The sequence below is a fragment of the Temnothorax americanus genome, unplaced genomic scaffold (genome assembly GCF_048541705.1).
Source record: "Temnothorax americanus isolate GAGA-0224 unplaced genomic scaffold, ASM4854170v1 Scaffold43, whole genome shotgun sequence".
Lineage (NCBI taxonomy): Eukaryota > Metazoa > Arthropoda > Insecta > Hymenoptera > Formicidae > Temnothorax > Temnothorax americanus.
The window spans coordinates 1,077,931-1,095,563 of NW_027509581.1; the positions used below are offsets into that span (position 1 = coordinate 1,077,931).

The 17,633-nt window shown below is 38.1% G+C and overlaps 1 protein-coding gene across 1 annotated transcript in view; it reads left to right on the forward strand.

Moving 5' to 3' along the window:
- The window catches only part of LOC143903136 (nose resistant to fluoxetine protein 6), a 28,979-nt gene extending 15,834 nt beyond the window's left edge, over positions 1 to 13,145 (forward strand). Inside the window, exons 4-13 of the mRNA XM_077416563.1 lie at positions 7,587 to 7,840; positions 7,938 to 8,108; positions 8,751 to 8,844; positions 8,923 to 9,042; positions 9,163 to 9,328; positions 9,936 to 10,111; positions 10,870 to 10,999; positions 11,528 to 11,845; positions 12,561 to 12,734; positions 12,895 to 13,145. Of these exons, the coding sequence (XP_077272689.1) occupies positions 7,587 to 7,840; positions 7,938 to 8,108; positions 8,751 to 8,844; positions 8,923 to 9,042; positions 9,163 to 9,328; positions 9,936 to 10,111; positions 10,870 to 10,999; positions 11,528 to 11,845; positions 12,561 to 12,686 (1,555 nt within the window). The 3' untranslated portion in view covers positions 12,687 to 12,734; positions 12,895 to 13,145. The remainder of the gene's footprint in view (positions 1 to 7,586; positions 7,841 to 7,937; positions 8,109 to 8,750; positions 8,845 to 8,922; positions 9,043 to 9,162; positions 9,329 to 9,935; positions 10,112 to 10,869; positions 11,000 to 11,527; positions 11,846 to 12,560; positions 12,735 to 12,894) is intronic.
- The last annotated feature ends 4,488 nt before the right edge of the window (positions 13,146 to 17,633 follow it).

A 17,633-nucleotide genomic window follows, 5' to 3' on the forward strand; every position in this document is an offset into this window, starting at 1 on the left:
TCGATACTACGAGATTTATCGCACAGTTCTCGGATGATACCTAGCATCACCATTGCATTCCATTACGCGAATTACGGTCGATATATTTACAAGCGGAAGGGCTTAATTCGTAATATAAATTATACGGATACGCGTTTCGCCTAGAGTCGTACAGAAAACAAAACGCAAAACAGCTCAACGCAAACTCAATCAAGAAGCTATTATTTATGAAAGATAATACCCAATTTAACTTGGGTTATTTGTTATGTAACTTCGATATGCCTTAACTGGACGTCCTTGGTATTTCGCAATTTGGAACGAAGCCCGAGAGAGCAAAGTTTACGTCGTATAGGTATGTACCGCACGAACAGCCGAAGAACGCCGAAAGAAGAACGCGGGACCGGTCGTATAAGAAAAGCCTCCTTTCCTTCCCTTTCCTTTTGCGTCAAGTTTTCTAATTTGCGCCTACCCGGGAAGAAAAAAATCGGCGACACCAACTGTTCGGAGTCAGTGCCAAACACGTTGGTTAGCATGCTTATATACTTTCGTTGCGTTTCACTCACTTACGACTCGCGTCGCTCATCTAATCGAAAGGAAAGAATTACGACCGTCGATCGGTTGCATAATGACGCTCGTGCGATCTGGCGGTGTTCGGCAAACAAGGCGAACGCAAACAGCCGGGGTATATGACACGGATGTCAAATTGAGCAAGTGTCCGTTGCACAGACCCGCGGGGACGATGCAACCGCGCCAACGTGTCACCATCAGTCTTTTCTAACTCTTCGACTCCCGGCATTTCGTTACCGCGGCGTATAACGCGCGCCGGCTGCTCTTGCCGTAAATGTAATGTAAATTGCATAACTCCCCGCGGTCAGCGCTGAAAACTGACCGCGCGCCTAATAAGAACGGGACGTTCATCGCGCTATCGCGATCCTAGTCTATATATGTATCGCGCAATAAATTGCACGCGATCTCGCGACATGCGATCCCCAATCCGTGCTTCGCGTCTCCACGCTGGAGTTGCATTTTGAAGAAATGCATATTTCATTGATTCACCGCGATTATCTCAACCGCATCCTTTTCGTATTATGCATGAAAATGAGACGTTGGCGAGTCGTAGCGATCATTGGCTTGTCACATTCATGCACGGTGCTATTAATGTTCATTCATAAATAGCCGATTTTATCCACCGTCTTTGATAAACATCGCAAATGTAATAAATTACCGTAAGTTACATGTGAATAATGTATACGAATTAAGAAGTAAAAATGTAACTCAAGCGTATATTGTTAAAGGTTAGAGGATGAAATTTAAACCAATATCATGAATTAGATTTATTTTGTTATTTTTAACTACCATGCGTGCGTCAAAATTTATTTGTTTAAAAAAATAGGATTATTTTAACTCCATTGATTTAGTCAGATTAACATTGTTTTAGTTAAATTAACTACATATTGAGTAGGAGCAGTGGCGACCTATGGAATATAGTTAAAAATTACTCAAAATTGAGTTTGATTTAACCCTGTGAATTTAACAGTATAGTTGACGACAGATTGCGTTAAATTCTCGTCAAGAGAGAAATCACACGATACGATGGTAGATTATTTCTCAAGCATACCATATGCTGCGCTCACAATCGTTAGACGATTAACCAGAATTATCATGATATTAGGGGTATTCAAATAAGTTAAAGTTCAACGGTTCGACAGGTTATGTCGGGTTAAAGTCGAGTAAAAAGTTAATTAATTAACTTTGGGCGCGCTACTCTTTAAGATTATGCAAAATACATAAGTGACTCATTAACCTATCACGTTAATTTTTGGGTTAAAAGTTTAAAAATTAACTTTTTACCCGACTTTAACCCGACATAACCTGTCAAACCGTTAAACGTTAACTTATTTGAATACCCCTATTACAATATTACGTACACACATAGTATTATGATTGCGTAAAGGCAGCATGATACTATTTAAATGGTTAGCGTTACGCAGCTAAAATTGTGAGTCACCGATTAAGTGCATGATACAGGAAAGCAAGAACTTTTTCTCAACGTTACAGAACGTTAATCATTTACGCCTACCGTGCACCCAGGAAACCGCGTATTGCATAAATCGTAATATATTGCAAAGCATCCCATTGAATCGCCGATTGCCGAACGCCATATACGTGCCGCCGAAGGCGCTGGCAAAAAACTGACGTGCGACGCCAATAATAATTCCGGACGGCCAATTTTCTGCATCGGCCCGTGTGTTGCGGTGTATTACATCAATCCGTGTTTTGCAATAACGTTATTTCTTATACCGGCGCAAGGAATGTCGGTCGCAGAATTCGAAGAAATTGAAAAAAGACCGCGCGCACACACATGTTGCATAAAATTCGTACTCGTTACCGAGCGATAGAATTCAGATGGACGGTGCATGTTTTTGCAGATATATACGGACGATGTAATTCAACGTCGTGTTAATTCGCACCGAGTTGAAGCAAATTGGGATAAAACTGGATTACGTCTTGCTCAACTTGAGCAAGTACGATATAACTAAATGAGATCGTCAACCCGACATTCAACGAAAGTAACTCGGTTAGTTTTTAACACCGTCCAATGTTAACGAACGGGATCGCAAGAACGAACGTTCGTAAGAAAACTGGATATTGCCTGACGATTTAAATGTTCGAGCATTATACTGAGGGAATCGTTTGAACCCTCGGTGATGCCACGATACGCCCCAGTTACAACTATTATTGCAGAACAACGCGACGCGTTCGTGTCCTTGCGCGTAATGCATAATAACGATATGAAGTTAACGAGAACGAGACACACACGCAACGCGAGATTGCGCGCGGTTCAACTTCCAAGGAGAGTTACAATCTAATGGCCCGATTTAGCGGCTCATACGGCCTGCCTTAAAAAATTATTTCGCGTCGGCACATATAGAGACTGGTTCCCGCGAATTTGCTCATGAAAAGTTTCACGGCTTTCAGATACGCATCGTTTCCCGATTCGCTTCGAAGGGAATCACGGGCGGCCCGAATGGATAAGAGTGCATCGAATCTCCCGGATTTGACAAAAATCAATCGGACTACACCGCGCGCCGTTGCGTTACGAAAGTAATTCAATTAGTCGCGCGTTTAAACGACAACGAACGTCGGCTTGCATTTATTATTGAGTGAAATATCTACGGAGGCAATTTCAACGACGAGATGGAAAATGAAAAATTTCGTAGTTTCCTAAGTGCGGCCTGAGACAACACGGATAAATCAAACGTGATAAACAAGGCTTCGCGCGACGATGCGACACGCGCGTTAAGTTATTACGGCTTAAATTACCAATCGATAGAGGTTGAGCAACCTCGCGATGGCCTCTCTAATCCGTAATGTCGGAGTGTAAGCCGTAAAATTGCGTTAAATAATTACAGCGTTAATACAACGTTTATACCAAGGACGAAGTATTCTATAAAGTAGTATATACCGCTGTCTCCGCGTTGCAGATTATCGTTAATGCTTAACGGGCTGCGCTACGCGATTACGATTTTCCTGTTAAAACCTATACAAAACCTTCGTTACGATGTAAAATCCATCGCAACAAACACGAGAATTTAATGCAAGAGTAAAAATTAAAAGCAGTAGTATTGAAATATACATGTAGAGGCTTTTGTGATATTTTAATGCTGATAAAAAAATATAAAAAATGCGATGAAAATATCATAAATAATTAAATATATATGCAATTCACAATATACAACGAAAAAGTCAGAATAACGTATTACAACCTGAAATCTTAAGATAGCTGCATGCGGAAACCCAGTTTACCGAGTCGCTTGAAATGAGCAGGGAGAAAACGCAGGGGTCGTAAATAATCCTTCTGGTTGCAATATGTCACAACTCTCAGCGCGTAATTCTTCAAAAATCGCTCCGGATAACATACATATATCGTGTTGCGTCCAAGAGCTTCGTGGCTCGAACGTTATGTGCGGTCTCTTAAACTTTAATATAAACCGCTTCGGTATAGATACTTCGACCATAGTTTACGCGATATCCGTTGTTCATGTACAAGCCGAGGATAATATTTACACGTAGAACGGTTTGTCGCACGGCGAACAAACAAGACGACGTGACAAACTGTTAATTTTTCAACACAATTCTAAACACAATTCAAACATTCAATAGAAATGGTTTTACGTTACAATTGCTACGAATAAGTCGTATCTCGTTTTCGAGTTTTTTTTTTTTTTTTTTTTCAATCGCTTTGATTTTTATTAATCGGACAAGTTATAAATTCAATGAATCAGTTAACGGAAATGAAAATAAAAATACACTAGATCACTCTCTGACGGAACTAGAAGGAAAATATCGCTCATCAGTTGAACAGCTGACCCTCAGGAGAGCGACGTGCACGTAATGTCCGGCGCACCGGTGTGCAATTATGCACCGGGCCGACCGTGCATCGCGCGCACTTGCACGCACGTTGTGGACCTATTACGCAAGATTATAGAAAGCCCCCGGTTGCACACGTGAAAGTGCGTTCGCGCTATCGTCTGCATTCCGGCAGAATGCGGGCCGCGGCGAATGTAAATTGTGTCCCGAGGCGAGTTCGGGTACCAATCGATTGCATTCGAGGTGGAAAACGAGTCGGATGAGCGGCCGCATTATTAACGGTATATATACAGTAGCCCGTTTTATCCCGCGTGAAATTTCGACAGAGTTAGCAACATCTCCAATCGCGATATCGTCAAATGACATTATTGAGCTCTTTCGCTGTTTCTTAACCTTATTATAATATGTATATGCGACCTCGTGCACGTGGGCGTATTCCGAGAACACTGTAACCTTGCGATAAGCGCGTAACTTTCAACATGTTGTCAACGTGCACGCGCAATTGCGACTGTGTATGGTAAATATCCTCACGTTTTCCCACCGCGCGGTGATAAACGAGGATATCAGAAAGGGAGCGAGGAAACGGGAGCAAATCGTATATGAGAGTTTAACTGATGGTGACGCGAAACGAAAGCCCCGCTGATATAAAGTGAACGGATGTATGATAGCAAGTTAAGTAAGCTGAACTGACTCACCAGAAACCGATGCAGCAAACCATCAGGCTCTGAAATAAATAAAATATAAAAAGACGATTACTGACAAGTTATATACGAAAGAAAGTTGTTTTGCGTCATTTATTTGTAACAACTATACCATATATACAAAAGCTTCGAGACAGTTATCGACGATCTGCGATTTATTTCATTGCATGTTCAATACTTCGTTTAAAAAAAAATGAGAAAAAAGTATCTTTAGCGAACGAAAGTTACAAACGCGACGGCGCGGCGGTGGCCAAAGGATTAAATCAGAACAGCGAAAATGCGAGATACGTGAGAAAGACCAAGGAGAAAGGAAAAGATAAAGAGAAGAAGAAGTGGAAGAAGGCGAAAAAAGGTCGCAACAAAACTTCGTTTGAGAAACTTTTGTTTCTTCGCCTCGCGTCTAGATCGCCTGTTTCTTTCTCTTTGTCGAAATTCGCGCATATAGCGTGTTAAAATGGGTCAAATCTAAAAAAAAAAAGAGAAAAACAAGAGAGAGGAAAAAGAAAGCCTGTTTGCCATTCTATTTCGTGCGGCGAACCGCATTTAAGCTGTGCACAAATGTGCCGTGGGGAGGAGAAAGAAATCTGCCAAAAGCCTTTTCTCGTGTGTTCGGAGTGTGTTCCGACAGGAATAATAATTTAAAGCCGACAAGGAGATATAAAGCGGAAGTTCGTTCGGCCGTTAGCCCCGAAAATAAGTGCGCGGTCCGTAACTGCGAAATTCATTGTCCGATTCCGCTTTATCCGCCAATTCCCGTTCGTAATTTTCTGGTAGTCGATGATACGGAAATATACAAGTAGGATATTCTTATAAAATAATTCTTTTTGATTTCATGCGCACAATCAGATATATGCATTAAAATATAAACATAAATAGAAATAGTTTTTAGATTCGGCGTATTTTGGCAACTATGTCTAACTAAATAATATTTGTGAGTTATACACGGTTGAAAAGGACCGAATTTTGCGATCGAAACGTAGCGTCTTTTGAATAATAAAATTGCCAGTTTGGTCAAACACAACTCCTGTGCTGATTGATAAATAGAAATTATATATAAAACTTCAAAGATAATATAGACTCCTTGTTGTTTAAAAAAAAATAACTATAATTTTGTGTCTCACACTGTGTTAATATATCAATTAAAATTTTTTCAATAATTCTTGATAATATGTGTCAATCAGTTTGAGAGAAAATCGATTCATAAACGTCTATGAATTTATAAAATATGGGCGTGTTATTAAATCCTCTCTAATTACTTACTCCGCAGCATGTCTATCAATTATAAATCCCAATTGTGCCACATAATCTTCAACGCGAAAATTCGATATCACGTCCAGCGTAGTTCCATAATGAAGCACGGACATGTCAATTTTTCATCGCGAAACTGTCAAATTCACTCGTGATTAACCGAATCAATGAGGATCGCGCCCGGGATTCGTCATAATTTAGAACTGCATGCGAATTGCACCGCGAATTACATTGAGTTATGAAAACATGTTGCAATTAAGATATATAAATTTTAACACTGTTATAAAAAGTTTCTATACAAGGAAAGAGTCGACCGTATCTTCGCTTAAGAAAGCGAATCTTTTAAAATATTACGTGTAAACTCTCCCTTTTTCTCCTTCCTTCTGTTTTGCATTTCAACGAATATTCATCGTATTCAATAATGAATAGACGGTGGGAACACATACATGCTTTGCTTTTCGTCGTAATTAAGACAGAAGATTATTACATAATTTCTGAAAAGATTAAATTTTCGTGGGAGCGACCGCGGAAAATCGCACCGAGTAGTTTTCCGAATTTAATTTCCCGGAACATTAAGCTCTTCGGTTCCGGCGACTATATACACAGAGCCGAAGTACGCCGGAAATTGAAAAAGTTAACGCGAATGTACAGCGTACTCTCGGTGATATTTGATTATCAAATTGATTCGTACTGGTCTTTTGGTCCTTGAAATTTTCTAACGCCGTTGCCATCAGTTTGAGCGACATGCGAATTGATTTGCGAAACCAGCCGCGTAGAGCATGTGAGCACTAACACCGTATAAGCGCACATCCCTTTGCGATACAATGCACGTGCTGAATGCAGAAGTTAGTATTGTTAGCGAGGGACAAAAGCGATACAAGACTATAGAACACACCTTGCGTCTTCATTTTATGAGCTCTGATGTAAAACTGCAACTAAACACGCCTCGAAAGACAGTGAATTTCTATTGTCGACGGTACATTTAATCTTTTAGTCCCACTCGCGATATGTGTATTCAGTAATACAGTTAATACTTCGTATTCATGTTCAACTTTGCGATAACTCTGTTAAGCGAGAAAGTTTCTGAGCAATCGAGGAAGAAATATATATTTGTTTCCTACACTGCGCTCAATTTCGTGATGACCTTTCACGCGAGAGAGAGAGAGAAACAGTAAAAGAGATCAAGAAAATAAAAATATATTATTACATATACATATCCACTCTTGATACGTCTTGTTGTCGCTTTCATTGTAGATTTACCCACGATGAACTATACTATCGTTTCAGGGCCATCGGCGGCGCGATATTGATGCTGATGATCTGCGCGGTCGTGTACGAATACAGATCGCTTCCCCTCGCGAGGGACATCGAGTCTTCGAGCGTGTCGAATAACAATGACAAAACCAACGATTTTATCGACAAGAATCTGAATCAAGAGCGCAGGATCTCGATGGGACAGGAAAATGATCAAGAGCTGATCGAAAAGGGGAGAAAGCATCCGCAAAAAGAGAGCCCCGTTCAAAGGAAGGATTGTAGCCAAGGTTAATGGCGTATATCTACATCTCTATCGGCACCTTATCGCGTCGGATATATCCTTAAAAAATTCTTCAACGCAATCTTTGTCGCCACTTTTTTCAGGATTCTGGCTGAAATTTTTACTCGCGTTCAGCCCCATCGTCAACGGAAGTAGGATCATCAGCACCGAGCCTGCGGCCAAAGACAGTCTGACTTGTCTCCACGGACTTCGCGTGTTCTCCTTGGGATGGGTTATCATGGTGCACACGTACATTCAGGTCTTCTCGATCGCTGGTAATTTCCGTGAGAGTTGCAAAAATAACGACTTTCCAAAACGAACGAACGTTAATAGTCCAGTCAAATTAGACATTTGAGCTCGGAAGTGAAGCGGTATCAATGAAACCTTTTTAGGGTTGTTGGGGGGATGTAGAAGAGCTTATTTCTGAGTTGTCGAGCTAATCGGACCGATGGGTTTTTAAGGGGGGGAGGGGGAATAAAAAATTTCGTTTTTTCGCAATAACTCGGCGAATTTTGACCGTACATGATTTACTAACCTCTCATTTTGTAGCTCTTTTAAAGCCCTACAATTCATTTCCTAAAGACCCTAACTTAAAATCAATATAATAAAGCCTTTTTTTTGTCTAATTTGACTGGACTATAACGGCAGAAAGCGTGGAAGTGTAGAGCGTAAAACAAGAAAGCGTCGGAGATAATGGCATGGGAAAATTTTGTTTTTCATCAGCAACGCTTCAAACTAATTCGATCGCTCTACTTTCTATAAGTGGCACTCGATGCAACTGATAGACGTTATGATGTAATGGGGACGTATCGGGTTTCCCGATCGGCGGATAATCGAAGCCTCTCTTCCTCGCTTTATACGCGTATACTTTCACCCGACAATTCCGCGATTAAGTGTTTCCTCATTACGCTTTGCAGAGAACAAGACATTGCGAACGGTCACAGAAAGGAATTTCATGTTCCAGACCGTCAGCAACGCGACATTTTCCGTGGACACTTTCTTCTTTATTAGGTAACGAACACAATGTGCGTCGATAAACATTTTATCGCGCCAATACCAGAGATTAATTTTCGACAATTGTATTGACAGTGGCTTGTTGGTGACGATACTTTTCTACCGATCCTTGGGCAATCTCAATGTCGAGAAGGGCAACTTTTTGAAGACAAGCTTCACCAAATTCGTTATCATGATTTTATACCGATTCGTCAGGTATCTATTTCAGGCGTTATATAATTCTTTCCGTTGAGAGAGAAAAGCAATTCATATCGGATAAAGTTATAGACGATATACAGTTCTTATCCTGATCTCTCTGTCTGTGTTTTTACGAAGATTGACACCAGCTTATCTGTTTGTGCTGGGGATGAACGAGATCGCTATAAAACAAGCTCAGGCGAAGACAGTCTTTTCGCCCGTTATTATCGATCACCTGACCTGCGAAAAGTTTTGGTGGCGAAACGCGCTATATTTGAACTCGCTATATCCGCGCACGGAAATGGTAAGATAATTTATGTTCTGCTTATCCTAATGTTTCCTTTCCTTTTTTTTCTCTCGTTACTGTGTATCTTACGAGGCAAAGCTTTCAACGAAACATGAAACTTCTCACATGCACTCATTTTGTAACAGCATTCGCGCCGAATACGTATTTATATATATTGTATATATATATTTGTTTTTTTTAGAAAATTGAAAAAAATATTGACCCCATAACGCTAAAAAAACGTTATCGAGTGTTATAATTACCGAAAGATGCATAACGGATTGAAAAAAGAGATTGCGAAATTATTTTATTGTTGCTTTCGAAACAACGATGCCTTAAGTTCTTGATGATACAATAAATACGGGTAACGAAGAATATTGCGTAATACGCGGTTATGTAAAAAACGAGTTAACAACGTACTTTCGACGAGCGATAGGTAGAGAGAACCCGTAAGGATCGGTGTTTTTACGTCAAAGCAATATTTAATGCGTCTCGCTTTTGCCGCGGCGCGCGCGCCTGAATTTTCCTCTCCGTGTGCCCTAGTTCTCTTTACTTTCGCAATCCCGTCGCGATGCAATATCTGCTCGGCAATTGATTCGCGCCTATTACATTAATAACTTTCTAGTGCATGATGTGGAGCTGGTACATGGCAAACGACACGCAGTTCTACGTCCTTGGGATACTTCTTCTTTTGCTCTCGGTGAAATATTTCAAGACCGCGGTCGTTATCGTTTCGCTGCTGATCGTCTCTTCGTGGTTCACTACGTTCTCGATAGCCTACAGCAATGATTACATAGCCAGGTAATGTCTTGGAGACTATACCGATCGATATTACACACGTGTCGTCACACATTTCGCGCTTTCTCCGAGTTTGCTGCGGTAAACGATACGCTTGTAATAAGTTAACGCCGCATAATATTAACGATACCTATTACTTCGCTAGGTATCATGAATATTAATGCGCACGACTAATTTATAGCAAGACAGTTTTAAAAAAAAATATCTTTCTAAAAAATCAGATAAGATGAGAAGTAAGAATTCTAAGAGAAACAAGATAAAAAAAATTAATTAAAAAATTACGCTTAAAAATATGTCTTGTTATATTTCGAGAGTGAGTTTATTATTAAATTATATCGAATCAATTCGTTAAAATTGTTTATAGTTCGCAGAGAATTTTAATTATATTAACGAGAGAAACAATTTCAATGTAACAAAGGCCTTTCACGGCTATTCAATGAAACGCAACAATTGGAATACACAGCCTCTTATACGACGCCCGTATGACTTGCTCTCCCATTGAATAATGTCCCTCGGTCTTTTTATTCGGGATTGGGTGGAATACGGGGTGGAGGAACAATGCAATAATCCCAGGTATCTGTCGAAGCATCGCCTGTAATTGGAAGCCAGGCTTTAATTTCAGACAGCTTCATGGCGATGCGCGTGCCTATTGTAGACATTGTACTTTGCATTATTCGCCCGCCCGACGCGGACGCGGCAATTTTCACCGCGCGCGCGATATTGCGTACACACTTAATTCCTTTATCAACACTTCGACACAGGATCCAAGAGCCGTTTGCTCTATTCGATGAACTCTACGATAAACCCTGGCTAAGAGCGGGCCCGTATTTCATCGGCACGATTAGCGGTTACATTCTCTTCAAAACCAAATGCCAACTGAAGCTACCTATGGTGAGCATTTCGAAACACACTATTCCCAAGCGGTTTTGTGCCTCCGGGTTAATCATTTGGCCAATTAGGCCCAGTTTCACAAGTGTCGATTAACTTTTAATCTTAGATTAATTCACTCTTCGTCTCTTTCTAAGGGAGACGTTAGAAGGAGACGAAGAGTGAGTTAATCTAAGATTAAAAGTTAACCGACACTTGTGTGAAACTGAACCTTAGTCAGCGATATATTCGCGCGTACGCCTCGCCGGCGCGATAATGACGCGATAATGCGGATTTGCCGAACAATTGCATAATCCGTGTATTTATAATATATAATATGCGCGACGAAGGCTGCGAACAATAAGATGATTAAAAATAATTGCGTAAAATGTAAAACGATAAGTATCTTATTGATACAAGTAATTTCCGTTGTAATATTTGAGTACCCTTAAACCACGAAGATTGTTAACGGTGCTATCTACTCATATATCGCGCGTTGTTTTTTCAGCGTGAAATTCTCTCTGTGAAACTAACAGAATCTGAATTCCACAGGGAGCGGAATTAATCGGATGGATACTGTCCGCGGCCATTATGTTCTCGGTGGTGTATGGACTATATCCCGGAAATTTGACGGTGATGGTGAGCTCCGTATATGCTGCCTTAGGACACACCGCATGGGCGATGGCCGTGGCTTTTATCGTGATCCAATGTTGCACAGGGTCAGCCCGAATGATCGACAGTTTGCTTTCGCTACGACTAATGTATCCTCTCTCGAGACTCACGTATTGCGCTTACCTAGTGCATCCTGTTATCATGATGATCACGACTACACAGATGGACGGGCCGCTGCATCTCCATAATGGGATGGTGGTAAGATAAAAAGAAGATTTTCTGATCATAAAGTTCGTATTGCTACATAATTTTCACATAGAACGATCCGTACGTAATTTCACAGTACTTCTATACGGAAAAATAAATAACATATACATAAAATAGAAATTTTAAAATTTTATTATTACTTTATTTTTATGACAGACGATTTTAAAAAGAAAATCGAAAAGTCAATAGTTCTCAGATATTTTTTATCGCTTATAAATTGAGTAGCTTTTAATTACTTCGTGACACAAATTGTTTGATATATCTCAACGATTATAGTGATGATTATTAAGATATAAATTAAAAAATTCAATATTACTTTTGAAAATATTAGATATACATATAATATAAACATACAAAATAAAAGCTAATTATAAAATGTCATATGCACAGTACGTATTCTTTTATAATAGAATAAAAAAACTCAACATCACTTTTAAAAATATTACATAAAATATAAACTTGCAATATAAAAGCTAATTATAAAATGTCATATACATACATTTGGTTTTTATATAAATGGAATATTATTTTACATTTTCAACTTCTTTTCTCACGTAAAAATATTCTCTTCTCGATTACACTTTTAACGAACCATTCTATATAACAGATACCACTTTTAGAATCTTAAAATAAAATATTCCAGTTCAATTTATCCTAATTTGCAATACAAGAATTGTATTAAGTGCTATGCATATTTCTTCCGCAGCTTATCCTCTATTTCGGCAATTTAGTAGCCTCGTACTGCCTGTCGTTCTGCATTTCTCTCGCTTTCGAAGCGCCAGTGGTAACTTTGTTGAAAATTGCATTTACCTCGAAGAAGAGGGCGAGATAGAATGCGATCGTTCGCCTGATAGAGGGATAAATGCGATTATCCAGCACAGTAAGTATGTAGAAATTATGTACGTGAAATTATCAGATAGATAATGACTGTATGTTGCAACTATGCATTTGTCGCTTATCGCGTGAGCGATAACCGCATAATTTAAGCACGATAATGGATAATATTGATCGATTTATTGATATAGCTATACTTCTTACAGGTAATGACATTGCTCCAAATCTGAATCTCAAAGCAAAGATGAAAATCACCGAACACTTTTCCAGGACCTAAAAGTTCATCTTTATTTGTGACCATAGGTCGTTGTGACATTTGACAATTCTCGATAATAATGTGAACATTTGGTGATAATTTATGTGATACGATAAGTCTTAACTCCCTGATGTTGAGATCTTTTTTTGCAAGACAAAAATCTAAATTCTTCACAAATCAATTTATCACAATTATAAACGAGTAAAAGGAGAAATAAAACATGAAAACGTTTAATTAATTATTCCAGAAATAAAATATCACAAAGTAAAGATATATAAAAAATTAAAACCAACTGACACATAAATACAAAGTTTTGTCAGCTTTTGTCGAGTCAAAAAGTTTTGAATTTCGGGGACAGTTTTATTTGTAGTTCTCGCATCAGAGTTAACAGTTGAAATGAGACCGAATACACGTGAATTATATTTCTTCTAATTTTAACACGATAATAATTACGTATTAAACAACACCTGCTAGTGCAACAATCCTATATTTACGTAATGGATAGAGGAAAACGTGTCCGAGAAAGCGTAAGCCGCCAACAATACAATATAAAGTCACATAGCGTGTTGTGAAACTTTTCTCGCGTCATACAGTCGCGAATCTATCATGTCGCGTGTGAATGAGGGAAAAATCTAGGATGAAAGCCGTAAATCTATATAAAATATAAAACAGGGTATAAACAACAAAAAGCGTTCAAGCATGCAACACATTGGGTATATTGTAGTATGCGTGTATCAATCTTTGATATAGTTTTTTGTGTGGAAAATAAAAAAGCGGGCTACGACAATGTGTGAAAAAATTTTGCAGTGTTTTCATCGCGTATTTGGCAGCTCATTGTCAAACTGATATAATAAATTCAGTCAGCGTGTAAAGAAATAGAAAAAAAGCATGTGTGATGCGTTTGTTCCAGAATTTATGCGTGCGTACCACGCGGAACCATCGCCGACGGTTGAATAACGAAAGAAAAAGCGAAAAATACGTTGTACAGTACAAAATAGAAAAAAAATAGAAGTAAATGGAAAAAATACATTACTTTTACATATATATATCAATAAATGTAAAAAACTTGAAAACGACTACATATTCGATTACCTTCTCACACTTTTTACAATTTTATACATTTTACTCTACTATCAAAAAATATATATATTTTAAAATATATTTTAAATATATTATTGCGTACTGCGTTACCGCAAATAATACAAAATTTAACATACCATTGCAAACGGTATTAAATAATATTTAAAAGTGAGTTTGCAGAGTCCTTGTGATGGAAATCAATTTGCCACTGGTTGTCTATTATCAAATTGAAATAAGTCTCAGGTTTGCTTATCATTGACTTTCTATCGTATCTGGACGCACAAAGGCTTTCTCCTCCTGCTTATAGCAACCAGAAAGCGATGCGTGACGTGAAAGGAGGCGCATGTCGCAAATTGATTTTCGATGCTTCAGGGGAGCTAGGCATCTCCGGACATTGCATTTGAACGCGTTATCTGCCTGCCGCAGACGCGAAAATAATTTCAAGTTCCTTCAAGGATGCGACCGTTCGTCATTGCAAAATGATGAATGGCTATAAATTAATCCATAAATATGCAACATTCGGATGGAATTTAGCTCGTCCCATTTCTTGCAGCAATTTAATTACATTTGTTAAATATTAAAATAATAATTGATTAATGTATTTAAAATCACGATTCTTCATTTGGAATTTTCGACTTGATTCACTTGATTGACCGAGGAACTTCATATTTAATTCCGTTCCTAAAATTTCAAATTAATGGGTTGTTATATTTCAAGTATAACATATTTAAAACTTCCTTTTATTGTAAATTAATGTCGTTGACAATTAATTCCGCTTGATTAAACGATTATATTTGATAAAATTTGTGTTACACACGATATATTATGCAAGCGCGAAGGAATGTACAATATCTAAGATACTTCTCACTTCTGCCCGGTAAGCACATGTTTCATCTCTACCTTATTTTGCACGTGTCACGTTGACTCGTCGTATATATAGGAACTAACAAAGCGGAGAAATAATAGAAATAATATGTGAATATGTTTGTAAAACGTTTAACATATTGTAGTACCATGCATATACCGAGTAAATATTGATTACTAGAAAAATCCATAACACTCTTGTCGCCAGAAATTGCCGAACACATATTTCCGGTGAAACTTCATAGTATAGCAGTAAGATGTTTTTAATTTCAGCTTTAGAAAACGCTGCAGCGAAAAGATAATATTATTTATTAATGTCAGGTTCTTTCTTCAAAAATTTTTTGGGAGTGTAAAAATGGAGGGCTAGATATCATAAAGGGTCAATTATTAATCAGTAAAACCCCAATTAATAATTTGCCGATACGTGCGTACGCATTTTATAGATATGCTAACGAATACGCAAGATATAAATCTGCGGTACAAGATAAACTGCGCTATTCAAATTTACACCCGTATAAATATAAAATTAACCTCTCAAGATACTGGACGAGATTAGCGACGGTTTTTCACTGAATTTTCATGACGGCCCGGTGTTTAACAAACAGAGTTTACTTGAGATAAACGTATAGCAGATTAATTAGAGCGTCGCACCATTTGCGCCTTTTAAGAGCTAATTGTAGCATTTAAACGCTGAGCAAAACGCCTTTCGCTGACGATACAGTTTCGTGGAATGATAAATCTTTAGCCAACCAAAGCCTGTGTAGTATCCACCATCTGGCGTCCGACACCAACACGCACACGAGAGAAAATTGCTGAAGAATTAAGGTCGCTCTTGAGATCGATATCCATCCTATTTCAGCAAATGGCCCTATATTACTCTTTTCTATCCATTAATATGTGCATTCATTAATAATTTCGGTGCATAGGGTGCGACCGAAATCGTGATATAAAAGAACGGGAAAGAGATTGTGCAAAAATAATTCGAAAGTACAGAATAAACTTTCTTTTTTGCACGCGAAATTTAACTTTCAAGAAAATCCACTTTGAGAACTGGTAAATTGATAATGTTTCCTTTCTTTCTTGAGTATGAATAAAATGCGAATTTCTTAGCGCTATACTAGTTGTCGAACTTATTACAATGCAGCATTTATTAAAATATAAATACAAAATGTACATAAAATTTCTTTAAGGCTCTTGTTCACTTACTGTAACCATCTTATTGTTAAATTGATGACGTCAGAAGCGAGGAAATATATCGTGAAAAAAAAAATATTGCAAAGTACAATAAAATAAAAATGTTTTGCAATAAAATAGCGTTTGTAATCGATAGAATAGACTTATAAAATGTACTAAAAACTCCTCGTTTGTCTAGATAAAATGACCCCACATATGTCGAACTGAATTGTGTCTAATCAAGGACGAAAACAAACTGTTTGACAGTTGCCGAATTGAAATGAATATGCTTTTGTATAGTAAATTATAATAAAATGGGAGTATTTTAAAATACTACGATAATTATTTTAAATATAAAAACACTAAAACAAAAAATGACGTTATATATAGATTGCAAGAATAATTTAGCTTTTTAATGTTATTTTTCATGTCTTTTAATTCATAATTTTACCAAGTGTGACACTGACAATGAGCGTACTGTCAACGCGGACTGACAATCGAGCCAGCAAGAGCCTTAAGAAAAAAATATTAATGTGTTTAACATTTGATATCTACTTCGACTGCACGATGTATAAATCTTTGAGAATGTGCACACCGCGAATGAAATATTTAAACCCACCCGGCGTTACTTGCTACTTAAGAATGTGTAAAGTGTAAAACAGTATTAAATTTTCCTAAATTGCATATAACGGAAATACAGATTCGAAAATCGTTTGCCATGATTTTACGGTTACGGAATGTGGCAGCCTCTATGTGCATTACCGCAATGACATTGTCCATACACACATACATACACACATACACGAGAGAGAAGGGGGAGGGGAAGAGAGCGAGAGAGAGCATACATTACACATGGGAGAACATCGGAGTTGGTTGCGGATGTGCTTTCGTAGCACGTGGATACTGTCAGATTAAATCCACAACATAACTGAGCAAAGACACGTGCACGACAACGCAACCACAAACTCGACATCTCGTGAAGAAAATCGATATCACTTTAATTATCACGCACAAGTAGCGGAGACATTTGAACGTAAACGCAGCCATTAAAATAAACGAAACAAAACGAACGTTTGATCGAAATCAAAATGAAAGTTCGATTAAAAATTAATTAAAAATCATTTGTATTTTCGATCTATATCCGTACATTTTCAATGCGTTGCAAGTTCCAGTTGATATCCGATTCATTCAACAACACTTTAATTGCATAATGGAAGTCCAAATGAAAAATACAGCACGCTCTTTGCCGGTTTATTTCTTTACCGACAAATTTTTTACGGTACGTTATCATCCATATTATGTTCTACGCAAAAGAAAACAAAAATATTTTACTCTATATTGACAATTTATGATTAATTTTTTTTCGGACTTCGTTCTCTATACGATCGATTTAAACACATATGGGAGAGTTCCATTTCCCGGGCTGAATCGCGAAATGCGGAAATTGGTTTGAGAAAACCGCGAAATGTGTGCGGATACACAAAACCCACTGCACTGCAAACAAATTTCGTATATAATAGTTCTATTCATAATTCATAAGCGATATAATATGTGTTCGATCGCGTTCGTCGT